The sequence below is a fragment of the Lithobates pipiens genome, unplaced genomic scaffold (genome assembly GCF_037356315.1).
Source record: "Lithobates pipiens isolate NorthernLeopardFrog02 unplaced genomic scaffold, aLitPip1_a1.2 Scaffold_16, whole genome shotgun sequence".
Lineage (NCBI taxonomy): Eukaryota > Metazoa > Chordata > Amphibia > Anura > Ranidae > Lithobates > Lithobates pipiens.
In genome coordinates, this window is record NW_027507748.1 from 572,460,099 (window position 1) to 572,480,675 (window position 20,577).

Here is a 20,577-nt window from a genome sequence, read left to right on the forward strand (position 1 = left end):
CTCCTTCCATGTAATGTACCCAATTCTTGCAGGGCAGCTGCTGGAAGAAGGGATCAGCAGGGTGTACTGGTTAGTTACTTTAGCTACATACAATAATTGGTAAGATTTGTGGAACCAAAGACATTGCTTAGCAGGGAAATAAATCAATGTATACACACGTAGAGGCAGATTAGGAGCGAGGAAAGATTGAGCTCTGTGGTCCAACAGCCAGTGCTGACAACACTTCTTGGGTTTTCAGTGCACCATAGGTACTGCGTTGTCAGCTTAAACAGAAAGTTAGGAGCAATTTGGATTTCTGGTGGATCAGAAGTTATTTTTCTGTACTTGGATAATTTTTAAAGGACTAAAAAACAGGGAAATGCGAATGTATTACAGAGATGTATTGTATTGAATATTGTTTTTTATGTTTTTTTTTATTTTACCTGCCATATGCTTTGAGAATATCGAAACATTTTCTTTAGATTGCAGCTATTCTGTAAAATAATTAGCATGTTTTTTCTACATGGCTTGTTTTGTAAAAAAAACAAAAAATAATCTGTAAAACCCTAGAGGCACATGCTGAAGATAATTAGTAGGTAAATTGCAGCATATGCATCTGTTTTCATTAAATGAATGCAAATATACACCAGAGAGATTGTTATACATAGTTGAAGATAGATATACTATACATATTTAAAGAGAGAGAGGAAAGGAGAGAGAGAACATTTATATGATCATTGTGGAGAGAGTACATAAGACAAGATACTATGTAATTATCCACCTTTCCTGTAAGTTATGTTTCTAATAATCGTTAAAGGTTTCCTATACTAGTCAACTGAAAATAGAAGTGGATCTGTGACTAAAATTCTAGAATGATGGTGATGCTCAACTACACTAGGACATTTCAAGGAAAAATCCTACACCCACCTACTTGTTTCTATATGTTGGAGAAATAAAAACATCCATTGTTGCTCCACATTTGAAGCAGGACAGTGCTATGAATATTGGAGCTTGTCAGCTGTCTGTGGTTGGGGTTGATTATTTTTGCTTTTTAAAGACTGTAATTACTTAACAAACTTAATACTTATTCCTTAAAGAGGAAGTAAACCCTGATGGGTTTACTTCCTCTTTGTCTACCTGCAAAGGTAAAGCATAGTGAACTACTATGCATCGCATAGTAGCCCATTATGTGTCACTTAGCTGACACAGGAGCCAGCGATGTCACCGATGCCCCCTGTAGTCCGGAGCATCCATCTTCTTCCGGGTATTGCTGCTCCAGCCACTCACAGCGCCGGAGCAGCGATGACTTCACTCCCGCGCATGTGCACGGGAGCCGCCACTAACGGCATATCGCCGTTAGCAGCGACATGCTGCTAATGGCGATAGTGCGCCTGCGCGCCGCTGTCTACGGCGCATGCGCCGTAGATAGCTGTCACTGTCTTTTAGTAAATATCTCCTAAACCTACACCTACATATTTCCTGGACCTACAGGTAAGCCTTAATCTAGGCTTACATGTAGGTCAAAGTGATTTTTTAATATGTTAATATTAAACATGGAGTTAAGCAAGTTATGGGAGGCAGTGGAGGACAGAAAAGCCTGGCGTGCTATGGTCCATGAGGTCACAAATAGTCAAACACGACTAAATGACTGAACAACAACATACTTAAAATATAGGATATGTTTACCAATGGGGTTTGATAGAAATTTTATGTTAAATGTGCCTACAGATGGTAGAAGTCTGGTAGATGGTGGAGTTGTCAGTATCATTCTGCAAAAATGCCCATGCAAACTTTCTTGGTTGTACCTTTTTTCATGTGTGTGCAGTCATGCTTCTTCCCTCTCCTTAGACACAATTATCAAGGAACAGCCATTGTGTTGAGCACTTCATCCCTTGGTCGGGCTTAGCAAGGATACATCTAGGAAGGCTTGCAGAAATCGATATATTTTCTATTACAGGGATATTTAATTTGCCATTTTTTGTAAACCAAGGCTGCTTTAGAATTTTACTTTTTTCACCACAGTTGGATTTTGGGGCTAATTTTATAAATTTCTGGCTTCAGTACCAGTCTAGCTGGGTTGCACTGGGTTCTCCTTGACCGCCGGTGTCGCTGTCACCACCGGCAAGGTTGAGAATGCAGTCTAGCTGGGTGTATTGAATGCCACTGTTCTTTCGGAACCAGCCCAGTGGGAGTGTTCTCCTGCTGTTCATTCTGGGAGGTGGTATTTAAGGTACTGACATCACGTGCTCCAGGGTTCTGTTCTGCTCCATTGGAGAGAACATTTTCTGTCTGTTTGGTTCTGATCCTCCTGACCATCCCTCGTGGCCCTCCTGGCCTGGGGTGCAGAACCATGCAGTTGAAGTCTCAGGGCTGGTTAGCTCGAGGCAGCGCAACTGCAGGGACAGGTTTGAATGGATTTCGGGGCCTACTGATCCAAAGGTGGTTTGGTGCCGTCTCAACCAAAGGAGAGGCCCAGCAACTGGAGAAAACCCAGGGGAGGACTCTTCAGGAGAAGGCCGTGCGCAAGGCTGGCTTCTCTGAAGGAGCCTGGAGGCTTAGTTGAAGGACACTATATGGATACACTCATATGGTATCGCCGGATTGGCTAAGAGATACTGGTACCATATGATAGCTCTTTAAATTTGTCTGTCCCTCAGTAACGCTCAAGTCTGTGGTAGAGACTTTTCTCAAATATCCTACACTCAAGTCTGTGGCAGAGTCTTTTCTCAAATATTCTACACTCAAGTCTGTGGCAGAGACTTTGCTTAACACCCTACCAGCTGCTAGGCCTTGTGAGAGGAGGTCTATCCGGGGGTTGTAAAATCCAGCTGTGAAACAGTCGCTATTCTCTGGATTTTTCCTACAAGAGGCTTTCCATTTTTGCAGTCTAAAGTACCTGAGCTTAATCCTAACCTTCTACACTTGTCTAAAGACTCTGTTTTTGGTTCAAATAAATAACCCAAAAGAAGATTCAATGTCAGTTTCCACATTTCTTTGTGCCATCTTCCACGGGAACCCCTAGACGGAGAAGAGGTCAAGAAGGTAACGGTAGGCCCAAATCAAACCAGCAGCTCCTTCGGAGGTCAGTGCTACATATATATATATATATATATATATATATATATATATATATAATCCATTGAAAAAGTATTCATACCCTTGAAATTTTCCACATTTTATAGTGTTACAACCAAAAACGTAAATGTATTTTATTGGGATTGTATGTGATAGACCAACACTGAAAAATGTGGCGTGCATTTGTATTCAGCCCCCCACTGGCTGAGTCAATACTTTGTAGAACCACCTTTTGCTGCAATTACAGCTGCAAGTCTTTTTGGGTGTGTCTCTACCAGCTTTGCACATCTAGAGTGTGACATTTTTGCCCATTCTTCTTTTCAAAATAGCTTAAGCTCTGTCAGATTGAATGGAGAGTGTGTGTGAACAGCAATTTTCAAGTCTCAATTGGATTTAGGTCTGGACTTTGATTTGGCCTATCCAACACAGAAATATGCTTTGATCTAAGCCATTCCATTGTAGCTCCGGCTGTATGTTTAGGGTCGTTGTGATGCTGGAAAGTGAACCTCCGATCCAGTCTCAAGTCTTTTACAGACTCTAACAGATTTTCTTCTAAGATTGCCCTGTATTTGGCTCCATTCATCTTCCCATCAACTCTGATCAGCTTCCCTGTCCCTGTTGAAGAAAAAGCATCCCCACAATGTGATGCTACCACCACCATGTTTCATGATGGGGATGGTGTGCTCAGGGTGATGTGCGGTGTTATTTTTCCGTCAAACATAGTGTTTTGTTTTAGGCCAAAAAGTTCAATTTTGGTCTCATCTGACCTGAGCACCTACTTCCAAATTTTTGCTGTGTCCCCCACATGGCTTCTCACAAATTGCAAATGGAACTTCTTATGGCTTTATTTCAACAATGGCAAAGGCCAGATTTGTGGAGTGCATGACTAATATTTTTGCCTGTGGACAGATTCTCCCACCTGAGCTGTGGATCTCTGCGGCTCCTCCAGAGTTACCATGGGCCTCTTGGCTGCTTCTCTGATTAATGCTCTCTTTGCCTGTCAGTTTAGATGGATGGCCATGTCTTGGTAGGTTTGCCGTTGTGCCATGCTCTTTTCATTTTTGGATGATGGATTGAACAGTGATCTATGAGATGTTCAAAGCTTGGGGCACATTTTTATAACCTAACCCTGCTTTAAACTTCTCCACAACCTTATCCCTGACCTGTCTGGTGTGTTCCTTGGCCTTCATGATGCTGTTTGTTAACTAAAGTTCTTTAACAAACCTCTGAGGGATTTACAGAACAACGATATTTATACTGAGATTAAATCACACATAGTTTTACTAATTAGGTGACTTCTGAAGGCAATTGGTTCCACTAGATTTTAGCTAGGGGTATCAGAGTAGAGGGGGCTGAATACAAATGCATACCACACTTTTCAGATATGTATTTGTAAAAGATTTGAAAAACCATATATTATTTTAATTTCTCTTCACAATTATGTGCCACTTTGTTTTGGTCTAGAACATAAACTCCCAATAAAATACATTTACGTTTTTCGTTGTAACATGACAAAATGTGGAAAATATCAAGGGGTATGAATACTTTTTCAAGGCACTGTATATACTCCCCTTTCCAGCAGTCCTTGTCTTCTACCTTTCCTCTGTCCCTGTTGGACCAAATGGAGATGTGAGGGGTGGTGGATGGAACCAAATGGTGCATGGTGGACAACACAGACAGACAATCACGGAAGTGTTGAATGCCATAAGTCATATGGAGCTTGCAACACTGCAAGGAAGGGAAGGTAAAAGACACAGGCCACTGGAGAAGTGAGCATAACAGCCCTTCTACTGCAGAGTTTTAACGTGAGATTTTTGAAAACATGACAGGGCTGCTTTAATACATGCATTTCTTAAAGCAGTGTATTTATCTCTCTCTGCCCATGTGTATTTCCTTTTAGTAAATCAGGCCCAATGCCTGCAACGTGTACTATATATTAACTACTTAAGAACCGCCTCCTGTACATATACGTCGGTACTTTGAGGAGGGATATCTCTCTTTACAGGAGGTGGTCCTGTTTACAATAATGGTGGTCTCCGTGGTGGGTTCGCCGCAAGATCACCGTTATCGGCGGCGGGAGAGGTGCCACCCCACCACTCTCCCGTGCCATCCACTGCTTACCCGAGCCATCGGTAGCAGCGGAGGCGATCAGGTCCTTCTTGTTGCTGGTTATGGAGACAAGTGAGGCTAAGATGGCCCCCGCTCATCTCTATACCATAGGAGGGCAGAAGTGACATCAAAACATCACTTCCACCCATGCCTCTTAAAGGAACATTTTTTTCCATGTCATTTTTTCAAACGACATCTTTTTTATTTATTTATTTTTTTATTGCATTTAAGTCCAAATATGAGATCTGAGGACTTTTTGGCCCCAGAACTCATATTTAAGAGGACCTGTCATGCTTTTTTCTATTACAAGGGATGTTTACATTCCTTGTAATAGGAATAAAAGTGATCCATTTTTTTTTAAAACAGTGTAAAAATAAATAAAATCAAGTAAAATAAATAAGCACCCCGTCCCGACGAGCTTGCGCGCAGAAGCGAAAGCATACGTGAGTAGCGCCCACATATGAAAACAGTAGTCAAACCACACGTGTGAGGTATCACCGCGATCGGTGGAGCAAGAACAATAATTCTAGCCCTAGACCTCATCTGTAATGCAAAATATGCAGCCTGTAGAATTTTTTAAATGTCACTTATGGAGATTTTTGAGGGTAAAATTTTGACGCCATTCCACGAGTGGGCACAATTTTGAAAATTGGGCTAATTTTACTGTTGTCTTATTTTTTTATTCAAAAAAGTGATTTTTTTCCAAAAAAGGTGCGCTTGTAAGACCGCTGCGCAAATACATTGTGAAAAAAGGATTGCAATAACCGCCATTTTACTCTCTAGGGTGTTAGAAAAAAAACAATATATAATGTTTGGGGGTTCTAAGTAATTTTCTAGCAAAAAAAAAAAACAGAGCGTTGAATGAGGGCCACTGCGGGGGCTTCGATCTCAGGTAAGTAATTCATAACGAGCTATTATGCTATGCATACTAATTAATTACGCCTTTGTCTTGCAGGTTTACAACCATATTAATAAAACAATCTCTCTCCTCGATTTAACTACCATCTAAATATCTCTCAGACTATTTTATATGCATTTACATTTTTATTGCAATTTTAGTAAGATTATGATGCTTTCCTTTTATAATTTTCTCTTTATTTTTATTATACAGTTTTTCTCTATCCATAATATGGCCCAGAGTAACCTGTCCAGTGTAACTGAATTCATATTCATGGGTATCACCAGTGATCAAACATTGCCACATTTTCTTTTCGTTCTGTTCTTGCTGATATATCTTATTACTGTTTTTGGAAACACCGCCATCATATTAATTATAATAATGATTAATGACTTGCACAACCCAATGTATTTCTTTCTCAGCAATTTGTCCTTCTCAGACCTATGTTTCTGTTCTGCTGTGACTCCTAAAATGCTGTATGATTTGCTTTCTGAGAAGAAGCTCATCACTTTTGTTGGCTGTTTGCTGCAACTATTTTTCTTTGCTTTCTTTGCAACCACAGAAGGCTATTTAATATCTACCATGGCTTATGACCGCTTTGTTGCAATTTGTCATCCTCTTCTCTATGTGGTTATCATGAATAGGAGAACAAGGTTGGTCCTGATGACCATTGTGTATTTTGGTGGACTTGTCACAGCTGGGATTCACACAAGTAGCACATTTAGTTTGAGTTTTTGTGGCTCAAATGTAATCAACCACTACTACTGTGACATTAACCCCCTGATGTCACTCTCCTGTTCTGATACTTATATAAACAAAACAGTCATATTTAGTATAGTTGCCACTCTAGGTCTGTTTTCAGCAGCAGTTACCTTAGCCTCATATGTGTACATATTTTTCACCATAATGAACATCTGCTCATTGGAGGGAAGACACAAAGCATTTTCTACATGTAGCTCCCATCTGTCCTGTGTTGTCTTGTTTTATGGAACTGTTTTTTTCATGTATCTACGTCCAGCTTCCAGCTATTCTGTTACCCAAGAAAAAGTGGTGTCAATCTTTTACACTATGGTTATCCCAATGATGAACCCCATCATCTATAGCTTGCGAAACAGAGAAGTGAAAGATGCTGTGACTCGTTATATTAAAAAACTATTATAAATAAATGTATTGTATTTTGTTGTTTTATTTGCATCCTGGTAGCAAAGTGTACTACTCAAGTATAACTATATATTAAGAAAATACAAAAACAGTTATCCTTTTCTCCCAACCCCTGACCTAAAGAAGCTATCCTTGTCTACCCCAGATGCAGACAGCTCAAGTCTCCCATGACTCACGGGAGTCTCCTGCATTTGACAGTGGGCTCACGGCACAATCTCCTGGCTGAGCCTGCCTGCCCTGTCACTCACTGCCACTGGAGGCATTTGAACAGCAGCTGCGAACAAAGCTCCAGAACTTGGTTCTCATTGGTCCATGGGTGAGAGGAGGGAAGAGGGAGACGGCCTGTGTGGTGAAATCATTCCCGTACACGTGCCACGATTGGTTGCTAGGCTTGGGTAATTTTCCTAGCAACTGAGCTTATTGAGGTGGGTGTACAGAAGAGTATGACGGTGACTGGATGGCCGGAGAAGATGGCGCATGGCTCAGGCTTCTTTTGTCCTTTCTGACTTTACCACGTTTAGTGATGGCCCAGAGCGGAGGGCGGCTGGATGTGTGTAGTGTTGGGTGTATACTATTATCACAGGAGGGGAATAATAGCGTGGTGTGCCACGTGTGCAGCTTATGTCCTGGTAATATATAATAATGACAGTCAGTACAAGGAAACCCTACCCTTATTTGCCCAGCATCCTGTGCAGTCACAGATTTGTACTTCTTGGCAACAGCACACTTTTCTACATCTTTACTATGGAAAACGTAGGTTTCATTCACACTGGCAGCATGGAACCTTTATGTATGTGTGTTAAGACCTCATTCACACTGGCAGAATGTAACCTTTATGTATCATGTAATTATCCACCCCTCACCAACATGAACGTGCATCAGCAAAGCGAGACAACAGCTGATCATAAACTCAGCTGTTCTTCAGCTCTGTACTGTGCATACGTAGAAACATCACGTGGCCCCACCTCAATACCCTCAGTTGCTAGGCAAATTAGCCGAGCCTAGGAACCAATTGCGGTGCATGCACGGGAATGATTTCACTGCACGGGCCCGCTTCCCTCCATTCGCTGACGCAGGCACCACCCATAGACCAATGAGAGCCGAGCTCGGGAGCTTCGTTCGCAGCCACTGTTCAAACCCCTCCTGTGGTAGTGCTTGACATTGCAGGCAGGCTCAGCCGGGAGATTGTGCCGCACTCGCGGGTGTCTGTGAGCCCACTGTAGAATGCGGGAGACTCCCGTGAGTCGTGGGAGACTTGAGATGTCTGCACAGGTATAGCAGCATTTAATTGGCACTGATCAGGCTGTATTTAATTTGGGTGGGGGTCGGCGCCGGCGTGAAGTTTCACCTCCCTGAAATGAGTTTTCCACCTCCCTGAAATGAGCCTTTGCAGGTTGGGATGTCTGCAGATGCAAACTTTCCTACGGTCCTTATGCCGCGTACACACAACCGGACTTTCCATCAGAATAAACTCTGACGGTCTTTCCAACAGAGTTTCCGATGGAGTTCCAACCGAATGGACTTGCCTACATGTGATCACACCAAAGTCCGTTCGCTTTGAACGTGATGACGTACAACAGGACTAGAAAAGGAAGTTCAATAGCCAGTAGCAAATAGTTGCCCTTGCGTCGTATTTTGTGCGTCGGATTAGCATAGAGACGAAGGGTTTTCCCCATAGGAATTGATTCCGTCGGAAAGATTTAAAACCTGTTCTATTGTTAAGTCCTTCAGACTTTTTGAAAAAAAAAAAGTTGGCTAAAGCCCACACATGATTGGAATATGCGATGAAATCATTCCATTGGACCTTTTCTGCCGGAAAGTCTGGTCGTGTGTACACGGCATTAGAAGATTTCAGAGCCTATGCCTGAAATCTTTCCTTTGCTGCATCTGCACAGTAAGACAGAATAGAATGCTACAGTGATAGTAAACTGATACAGTTCCATACAACAGCAAAAAATATACATATGAGTGGGACAGGACAGTGTCCCTCATTGTTAAAGCGTTATTAAACCCAAAACCAAAAGTGTATTATATTGCAGCTCAGGGGCAGACTGGGCCGGGGGCAATTGCTCCCAGTTGTACCCAAACAAAATTGATGTCCTCTTTTTCCCACAAATAGAGCTTTCTTTTGGTGGTATTTGATTACCTCTGTGGGTTTTTATTTTTTGCGCTATAAACAAAAAAGAGCTGTAATTTAGAAAAAATATTTTTTTTTACTTTTTGCTACAATAAATATCCCCCAAATAAAAAAAACAAAAACAAATTTCTTCATCAGTTTAGACCAATATGTATTCTTCTACATTTTTGTGCTAAAAAAATCACAATCAACGTGATATTGATTGGTTTGTGCAAAAGTTAGAGCATCTACAAAATATGGGATAGATTTATGGCATTTGTATTTTTATTATTTTTTTACTAGTAATGGTAGTGAATTGCGATTTTTAGCGGGACTGTGACATTGCGCTGGACAGATCGGACGCTTTAACACTTTTTTGGAACCATTGATATATATACAGCGATCAGTGCTATAAAAATGCACTGATTACTGTGTAAATATCACTGGCAGGGAGGGGGTTAACACTAGGGGGCGATCAAGGGGTTAAATGTGTTGCCTGGTAGGTGTCTCTAACTGTGGGGGGATGGAACTGACTGGAGGAGGAGAGAGATCGCTGTTCCTAATCACTAAGAACAGCATATCTCTCGCTCCTCTCCTGTCAGAATGGGAATCTGTATGTTTACATTGACAGATCCCCATTCTGGCTCTCTTTACCACGATCCCGGGTGGCCGGCGGACAGGGTGGCCACCGGCAACGTGCATCGGGTCCCCTGCGTGTGCCTGCTATGGCTCTTAAAGGAGATTTGCGGAAACGAGCTGACCTGCCACAGTACAGCTGGTCGGCAAGTGGTTAAATCTGCTTTAGGGTTCACAAACATGTGGGATTGGGTTAATACTATGCCTCTTGTAGAACCACGCCCAATTTAAAGTACATTCTCTGCCTACAACAACATGATAGATGCACAGCAAAAAAAAGTGTCCTTAACTGCTTGCCGACCAGCTGCCGCAGTTCAACTATGCATGCCTAAAGGCTTCCTGGTGAAGATTAGTAAAATATCCCCGCTGGTGTCCTACCGAGTGCGGAATGAGGTTGAGGTCAGAGTGCAGATGCCCCCCCCCCCTTCCCAGGCATGGATGGTGTATGCCAAGGTTGGCTCTGACTGAGCCACCCCCGGCTTCCCCTTCAGCCCCCAGCCAGCCAGTTCAGGAACCCGAAGTCGGTTCAGCAGGCACTGTTTAGCCCAACCCCCCTGGTGAGCAGAGACCAAAAAAAGAGGGTCCCAATAGAAAGTGACCCAGAGCAAGATGGGTCCTCTTTATTGAAAAATAATACATATACAGTGGTGTGAAAAAGTGTTTGCCCCCTTCCTCATTTCCTGTTCATTTGCATGTTTGTCACACTTAAGTGTTTCGGAACATCAAACCAATTTAAACAATAGTCAAGGACAACACAAGTAAACACAAAATGCAATTGGTAAATGAAGGTGTTTATTATTAAAGGTGAAAAAAAATCCAAACCATCATGGCCCTGTGTGAAAAAGTAATTCCCCCCCCCCTTGTTAAAACATACTATAACTGTGGTTGTCCACACCTGAGTTCAATTTCTCTAGCCACACCCAGGCCTGATTATTGCCACACCTGTTCACAATCAAGGCATCACTTAAATAGGAGCTGCTTGACACAGTAAGGTCCACCAGAAGATCCTTAAAAGCTACACATCATGCCGAGACCCAAAGAAATTCAGGAACAATTGAGAAAGAAAGTAATTGAGATCTATCAGTCTGGAAAGGGTTATAAAGCCATTTCCAAAGCTTTGGGAATCCAGCGAACCACAGTGAGAGCCATTATCCACAAATGGCGAAGACATGGAACAGTGGTGAACCTTCCCAGGAGTGGCCGGCCGCCCAAAATTACCCCAAGAGTGCAGCGACGACTCATCCAAGAGGTCACAAAAGACCCCACAACAACGTCCAAGGAACTGCAGGCCTCACTTGCCTCAGTTAAGGTCAGCGTTCATGCCTCCACCATCAGGAAAAGACTGGGCAAAAATGGCCTGCATGGCAGAGTTCCAAGGAGAAAACCACTGCTGAGCAAAAAGAACATCAAAGCTCGTCTCAATTTCTCCACAACACATCTTGATGATCCCCAAGACTTTTGGGACAACATTCTGTGGACCGATGAGACAAAAGTGGAACTCTTTGGAAGGTGTGTGTCCAAGTATATCTGGCGTAGAAGGAACTCTGCATTTCATAAAAAGAACATTATACCAACCGTAAAATATGGTGGTGGTAGTGTGATGGTCTGGGACTGTTTTGCTGCTTCAGGACCTGGAAGACTTGCCGTGATAAAAGGAACTATGAATTCTGCTGTCTACCAAGAGATCCTGAAAGAGAATGTCCGACCATCTGTTCGTGTACTCAAGCTGAAACGAACTTGGGTTCTGCAGCAGGACAATGATCCTAAACACACCAGCAAGTCCACCACCGAATGGCTGAAGAAAAACAAAATGAAGACTTTGGAGTGGCCTAGCCAAAGTCCTGACCTGAATCCTATTGGGATGTTGTGGTATGACCTTAAAAAGGCCGTTCATGCTCGAAAACCCTCTAATGTAACTGAATTAGGACAATTCTGCAAAGATGAGTGGGCCAAAATTCCTCCAGGACGCTGTAAAAGCCTCATTGCACGTTATCGCAAACGCTTGGTTGCAGTTGTTGCTGCTAAGGGTGGCCCAACCAGTTATTAGGTTTAGGGGGCAATCACTTTTTCACACAGGGCCATGATGGTTTGGATTTTTTTTCACCTTTAATAATAAACACCTTCATTTACAAATTGCATTTTGTGTTTACTTGTGTTGTCCTTGACTATTGTTTAAATTGGTTTGATGTTCCGAAACACTTAAGTGTGACAAACATGCAAAGGAACAGGAAATGAGGAAGGGGGCAAACACTTTTTCACACCACTGTATAATTTAATTTAATTTACACGGTACAAAATATCCCTGGGACACGCTTAAAGGCAGGATCAAGGACCACTATCGAGATAACAGATATGTAAACTGTTACTGACCGAGTGAACTCGCTCAGTCAGAACAGGCACAGACAAGGAGAATAAACAAACACATATACAGTGCATACACACATCCAAACTCTGTCAAAATTGGTGCCGATTCAACACTGGTGCTAATAAATATGCACCAGCTAGTGCTAAATAGCAAAGTGGGGTCAGTACCAATTTCCCCGGGAGCTCGAGCCAGCTAAAGAACGGAAATGGCTGGGAATACAGCAGTCACTGCAGTGACACAGACGTGATGACACTACCATCTGAAATCCAAAAGTTGGGGTTACTGAGATCACTTAAAATGAATTGCAGTACATTATTTATATAGGGATAAACATCCAGATAATTCAATAAAGGCATAGGATGCATGAAGTGTAGTGATCCAGTAGAGGCATAGGATATATATAGTCAACAGTAAAATGTCAACAAAGGAGCTTTGCAATAATATCGCTTCTTATTCAGCATCCAACAGTTTGGCGGTAACTTCTAATGCCACGTACACATGATCAGACTATCCGGCGGACTTGGTCTGGCGGACCAGAGTTCGCCGGACAATCCGCCCGTGTGTGGGCTCTGGCAGACTTTTTTTCCCCAAAAGTCCGGTGGACTTAGAAAGTAGTTTTGACTCAAAAATTGTTCGTCGGACTACCAGTCAGGCGTCTGTGTGCTAGTCCGCCAGACTTTTGAAATGAACGGACTTTCCCGCACACGGAGGAAAGTCCATTCATTTTGAACGTGGCTCCAGGTAGCCGGGACTAGGAAAGGAGGTCAATGTTGCCGCCTTTGGCGGTGAGATTGACACGTCGCTGGCCCCGTCACCTGGTATGGACTAAAAGGGGAATCCCTACCCCGAAAAAAAATGGCCATCTGGTAAGCCTAAAAACTAACAGGTGGTGGATGCACAATACTGTGGAGTGTATGAGCATTTGACACCGGGTGTTTCTTCATTGGTGGTTTCGACTTCTAAAGGAATGGACTTTTCTCCTTTATCGGAGGGCTTTCACACTACAGACAATGATGCAGCTTTTTTAGGGCAGATTGCAGGCGCTATTTCTAACGCTATAGCGCCTGCAAAATGCACTGGTGTGAAAGGGGTCTTATACATTTTTTTGCAATATGAGCAATTTTCAAAGTGATGAATGGATGACATTTATATCTGGCTATGAGCCTTACATTTAAATACTAGTTTGATAGAACATTCTGTAGGAAATCACTGGAACCTTTTGCAATTTACGGGCAACAATATACCATCCAACTGATTTTTTAATTAACAATTAAGTATATATTTCTAGCAAAAACTAAGTTTTAAATTATATACAGGAAATTGTGTTAGCATATATGAAGTCATTTTAAATGTATGTAATTTTAATTGCCTTTTTCTTTTGGCCTCCCGGCCTGGTGGTCACTGGTTTCCCACACATTTTTTCGTTTCTCCTTTTGGGCTTGGTGCTCCTCGCTTCCCTCTCTTCCCGGCACATGGAGGGGGTGCAGCTTTATAGCAGTTCACCTCTGAAAAGCTCCAAGCAGTGCAATACCATCTTACACTGACAGATGGAGCCTGATTGTGCCGGCGCATCCTGCGATCGTTGCTGGACACGTTCGGTGCTGCGTACATTAATATGTTGTGCGCGTCCGGGGTGACTTTAGTGCATGCTGCACTGGAGCGTGCTGGAGTCTCGCTATTGCCACAGCAATGATGGTGGTTGCCGGGGTCTTGGATACCCTCCAGGCCCAGAGGGAGTCACACCATAGAGGCTAACACAGTCGTTGGGATGGGGGGGGGTTAATGAGGAATGGGGAAGGAGATCAGCATTGAGGCAGCTGTTGCCTCTTACCTCACTAACAATTGAACATATATACCACCAAAATTTCAGTGGATCCTTCAGAGATCCCTGGATTTTTGTATAACAATGGACACAGACAAACTCTCTTTCAAGGTAAGCTGCATGGACAGATCGTTTCTTATAGGTTTGCCTGATGGCTTTCATGCTTCAATTCAAACACAGATTAATCAGTTTTTTATACACTTTCACCTCCAGTTCTAAAGCCATAGAAGCTGGTGTAAGGCTTTAACGGCCGCTATACTCTGGCTTTGGAGCCAAATCAATTTCTAAACTGCTTAAGGTAAATCACTGTTTATCTATAGATTCCATTTTTCATCCTATCAATACATTTTTAACCTTTGTCTTTTTGCACCACCTTCATCACACACTATTGATTATGCCTTCACATGGCTCCAATACACAAACCATTCATCATTTTTTGCACTTCATTTTATTTTATGTGTTTTATAGATTTATTTTCAACACTGCACACATTTATACTCACCTTACTTCATCTCACCACGTCTTTCTCACCACACTCCACATCTTCTTATAGTCACTCATTAATTCACAAAACTTTGGTATATTCATTAGGTTTTTTACATTTGCATGTAACCCACTGTGATTAACTTGGCTAACCATATGTATGCATGCGCACATCATATGGTCAAACAATTACAACAACATGGTGGGGTCGGGAACATACTGGGATCTCCTGGGCTGGAGATGCTTTTAGGAGAACTGCACTTTTTCTGGCTATGAAATGTAGTCTTCTCGTCAAGAAGTGGTAAATATACAAACTTAACTCTGCTACAACCAATATAAAATGATTATGTAAAATAAATGATATATTTATAGATAATACAACTCAAACTTTTTTCTTTCTCGCATAGAATAAACTCCCCTGAAGAAGACCATTACATATATAGGTCGAAACGCGTAGAGTTATCATGTGAAACGCTTGTAAAGTTGTTTGTTACTATACATAGAATGAGTTCATATGTGTTTTTTTTTTTTTTTTTATATTGACGAGATATGTGTTTTTTATGTCAAGAACAGAATTGCCTTTTATGACTCCTGTGCATCAATGCATTATATCTCCTTTTTGATACTACAGCCATAATAAAGAAATATTACTTTTAAAAAATCATTGTTGCTTGCCTTAATACCTCCTTGCTGCTAAAAAAAAAACCCTGAGGGAACTTCTATTCCATTCAATTAATTTGGGTGCGCAGCTTCAACAACTCACTTCTATGTGTTACCTATTCTACAATATCTTCTTCACCTAGCTATTATGGTATGCTGTGAGTCTGCTACACACTCACAATGTTTTTGTTCTTAATGGATCTAATGCATAAAGTTCAAAAACATTATGTCTTTACAACTCCTTTATTTATTTTTAGGCCTAAAAATTTCAGTAGTTGTCCACATTTAAGAGCACATTGTCACTGTAACTAGAAACAACTTATGAAATGCACTGGTATTGAGCAATGAAATAATAAACCAAAAACATTTTACTCAAAGCATATTCACATGTGCGTTTTAAGGTTTTAAAACAAACCAACATCTTGGTGTGTATAACATGTATGTTTTGCATTATTTCACCTTTTTGGTGGCTAAACAGGCATGTTCTAAAACATTAGATACACATCCCAAACTCAGTAACTTACAAAGTTTGAGTTTGGTAAAGTGAAGGCCAAGGAGACATTAGTATCCCAAGACTGTGGGGATGTTGCCTTCCTCAGATGGGGTGATCTCACCCCTCCAAAAGCCGAAGATTCGAAACCACGTACACATAGAGGCATGGCAATTAAATGTCCCTTATGATCCCATGCCTAAAATGCGCATAGTTTTTATTTTTTCTAAACAAAAACACAGTGTATCTACGTGCTATCTCCCATCATGGGTATCAATGGACGTGTTTTGGGGGTGCGACCCACACTGGGGGTTATTTACAAAAGGCAAATCCACTTTGCACTACAAGTGCAAACTAAAAGTGCAAAGTGCACTTGAAATTGCACTGAAAGTGCAGTCGCTATAGATCTGAGGGGTAGATCTGAAATGAGGGGAAGCTCCAATCACATGCAAGCTAAAATGCTGTTTTTTTATTTTCCTTGCATATCCCCCTCGGATCTACAGTGACTACACTTCCAAGTGCACTTGTAGTTTGCACTTTTAGTGCAAAGTGGATTTACATTTTGTAAATAACCCCCACTGTGCGTTTTGTTTTTTTTGAAAATTAGATATATGGAACTACACACATTTTAGGCATGGGATCATGGGAAGATAAGAATGTTAAGGCCCAATTTTGGGGGCATTACAATTCACATTAGTTAGGCCAGTGTTTTCCAACTCTCCTCCTCAAGATGAAAACCCAGGTCATGTTTTTGAGATTTCTTGAATTTGGCACAGGTCATGTTGTCATTTTCACTGTTAGTAATTTGCACAGTCATTTTTAGAGGAAAATCTAGAAAACAGGACCTGGTGGTGCACCGAGTGGAGTGTAGAAACACTGTCACTAAACTTTCACATTTAAAAGTCATAAAAACATGGTAATTATTAAAAGGGCAAACAGGAGCCAACAAGTGGAACAATAAACTTCAGACCAGGCAAAAGGAAATTAAAATTTGGCAAGCATGTCCACAAAATCTCTTATTCTTAGCTGTAAAACAGTGGCAGTCTGCTTGATTTGCTCCAGGTCCTTCAAACAATGCAACATATCTGCACTCATTCTGCCAATAGTACATCGTGGAAGATCATGACCTAGTAAGAAGAGTAAAAAGTACTAAGGGAACGATGGTCAAGTGGCTGAGGCACTACATAGTGAGTTATGGTCAAGTTACTAGTCAAATTCAGGAAATGCTTACCTACCCAGTCTATTGTTGCTTGCAACCTGCTCGCCCTTTAGACACCTACTAGGATGTGTAATGTACACACTGCAACTACTCTATAATTTTGGCCCTGGTGCCTGGGTCTCCCAAACTCGGGTACCTAGCAACACAGCCAGCTCCTTCCACCTCTTCCTTCTCCATGCTAATGTTAAGGTACTACATACTTTGGTAATGTGTGGACAGGGTGTTTGGTTTGCATATGTAAACACTCGAAGCAAGATTCCAAGAATAGTTGTTCAAACAAGAGGCTCACAAATACTTTCTTCCTCTTCTGGTTCGTGTTGGCCCTCACTGTGACTCGGGTCAGGGGATTTAACAACCACAATGTCTGTGCTGAGTCCAGGAGTCAGATCCCATGGCTCTAAAGAAACATCCTGGGTGAGCCAACCACACTCACTTTCCTCTAACAAGAAACAATACACCATTCATTAAGTCACCCCAAGTCACATCTGTTTATAGTATACATTTTGCTACATTAGTTGACCAACCTTGCACTTGGTCTGATGTCAATGTTTGCTCCTAACTAGTGGACTGCACCATGCTGCACTCTGGGTATTTTTACTATGAAAAATGCATAGAAAAGGGGAAGGTGATGGCATTTTCCAGAGGGCAAACACTTGACAAGTGCCAACATTGGATATATGATGACCATCCTAGCAGGTGTGACTCTTTGTGACTGGGAGCCCCGGGGCCTCTCCTCTACCCATTTCTATACTGGCAAGGCTGTATTAATGGGCACTGATGACCAGGCAGCAACCAGAAAGTGTTCTTTACTTCTTAAGCCCCATACACACTATCAGATTTTCTGCTGACTTTTTCCTTCAGATTTACCAAAACCATGTAGTAGAAGGGCCTGCCTGATTGCATACAAATTGAAATTCCTAAGGTTTGACCTCGTATTATATGGTTTTGGTAAATCTGAAGGAAAAACTCAGCAGAAAAACTGATAGTGTGTATGGGGCTTAAAGTTCTGCCCTAAGCCCATGGCCTTTGGCCCACCTAGAAACACCCCGGGGGTGGCTAAATGAGTGTTGTTTGAAGCTTGCACTTATGTTTTTGGGGGGAAGGCGGCCTTGTTGCCTCCCCTGTTGGGGCCTGAGTAAGGGCAGCCTCCCTTCATCCCTTGTGGTGGCTTGGCTGGAGCCTCCTTTTTTTGGTGCCTCCAGTTTGAAAGAAAAAAAAACAAGTTCCAAAAAAAAGGAATATCCAAAAACATAACCAAATAAGAATGTTCATATATGCTTCATATTTATATTTTATATTTTCAACTTTGGAATCCCAAGTCATACAAAGATTTAAGAAAAGATTATATAGAATTCTCTAGAGCTACTTGTTTAAAAAACATATACAGACAGCTAATTTACACATAAACATATAGTTTAGATACAAATATTATTTACTTTTTTTAATGATCTGATGTATGTACTTCATCTGGTCTTGTTCATTGTGTTTGAGAACAGACCATCGTTTTTGGATTTGATCGTTCCACCGAAAATTTACATGGCAAAACGGCGATGACCTTCTCCAAAATTAGGTCCTTTCGGCTGTTGAGCCTTTTGTAATTGCGCAGCTTACAGTCATAATCGTGTTTCTCTAGGATGCCCACCATCTCTCCCTTGCTCATTGGGGGTTGTTTTGTGCATCCTATGAGCTCCACCACCGCGGGGCTGGCTGTAATTCGGCGAATCTGCCATGTTGTCCCTCTCAAATGTTCCGCGGCATGTGGCACATGCAAACGAGAGATGGTCACGCCCCAGCATCATGACACACTGAGAGCGGAGTTTGACGCATGCACAGTGTATATAAAGCCAGAATGCACGGCCGATGGAACGGCCATAGCAATGATCTTGGAGTGGAAGACGAAGGATCGCCAAGGCAAGAAAGGAGGCAAAAAACAAAGGTACAATTGGAAATTGGGGCATAGGTAGGTAGTGGCCTATACTGCTTAGAATGAGGCCTATATTGGGACCAGCTTATAGGTTAAGCCAGACATTATGGTTAGTTTTGTTGTCTGTCTTGCATGCATCATATCATTTATTGTGACGTATAAATTTACTTCCCCTGAATTTCTACCCCAATTTATTGACCTGTTCCTGGCGCTTCCCTGTCTCTGGAAGGTCAAGAGTAGAGACTACTCCAATAAAATATTGAGGAAGGCAGCTTTGGAGAAAATGGTCGAGTACCTCAGGGCAGACATCAACTATGTAAAGCAAAAAATTGCTAACCTGAGCACTACATTTAAAAGGGAGCTGAACAAGGTCATGGAATCTGAGAGGTCAGGAACAGCAGCAGATGACCTATATGTCCCCAGGCTGGTATTACCACAGCCTGTGGTTTTTGACAGACCAGACAGAACCCAGGCCATCGCTGTTTATGCTCCCTTCCATGTCTGCTGAGGGCACAGCTCCTGAGTTCTGCACAGGTCCTGATGCACAGGATGAAGATGTGGAGGAGCCCAGCTTGACCCAGGTATAGCATTGTTGAACATATTTGTATCCAAAAATACAATGATGATAACTAGACGTTATTGGTAAAATATTTCTGCCTTAACAAAGTGGTTTCCATATCAATAGACAGTAGTGACCAAAAATTTGAACATGAATAAAAAATGCTGGGGTCAGAATGATAGTCCTAGTCCTATGTACCCCTACCCATTCACCTGGGGAAAAAAGTGTACATAAAAAAACACAACACAGGTTATTAAAGTACTTTATTAGACATCTCTGGGGGTCTTCTTCCATCTTCAAGGGGTCTTTTCGCTGGGCTCCTCCGCTATTTTTTGCTAGCTATTTTACTAGCGGAAGAGCCCGGCATTCTCCTTCGATGCTGCTGCCGTCCGTGGGTTTTCTTCCGACTTCGGGGGTCTTGTTCCACTCTTTGGTTCTTCTTGCTGGGCCTCCGCTTTCTTCTTCCAGCTCCTTAACTAGCGCTGGCCCGGTCTTGTCACTGTCGCCGCCTTCTTCTTCTTCTCTTCTTCTGCACCCCCCCATGTTGAGGGCACGCAGCCTGGTATGGCTCAGGATGGGGGGGCGCTCTCTCGTCCCCACCCCCTTTCCTGACCGGCCAGGCTGGGTGCTTGGATAAGGGTCTGCTATGGACTTTGGGGGGGCCCCCACGCAGTTTTTTTGGCGTAGGGGTTCCCCTTTAAATCCATACCAGGTGACAGGGCTAGCAAGGTGTCAATCTCGCCGATGGAGGCAGCAACAATTACCGTTAGTAATTTTACCGTTAGTACACTCCTTTTGACAGCCATTGCTGCTGTGTAATACAAAACAATTCCCAGCTGACATTTTGACAGACATTAATTGGCAGTAATAATGGCAAAGAGGAGGGAGAAGGAGCTGGGGGAGCTGAAGGTAGGGATACATTGTGTGCTTGTTGAAATTATTTTAGTACGTATCTCCTACTCAATGTAGTATAAACTCAGTGTAACCATAGCTATAGCAGTCTACACAGCCACTATGGGGCACAGGGGTGGAAAGGGCACCATTTAGGAGGATTGCTGAGGCAATGTGAATATAAAAAAAT

At 42.3% G+C, this 20,577-nt stretch overlaps 1 protein-coding gene across 1 annotated transcript; it reads left to right on the forward strand.

The window, feature by feature from the left end:
• Positions 1 to 626: 626 nt before the first annotated feature.
• LOC143984457 (olfactory receptor 5AR1-like) lies at positions 627 to 7,222 on the forward strand. The gene is made up of 2 exons (XM_077484619.1): positions 627 to 767; positions 6,275 to 7,222. The coding sequence occupies exon 2, from the start codon at positions 6,293 to 6,295 to the stop codon at positions 7,220 to 7,222; it is 930 nt and encodes a 309-aa protein (XP_077340745.1). The 5' UTR covers positions 627 to 767; positions 6,275 to 6,292.
• Positions 7,223 to 20,577: the final 13,355 nt, after the last annotated feature.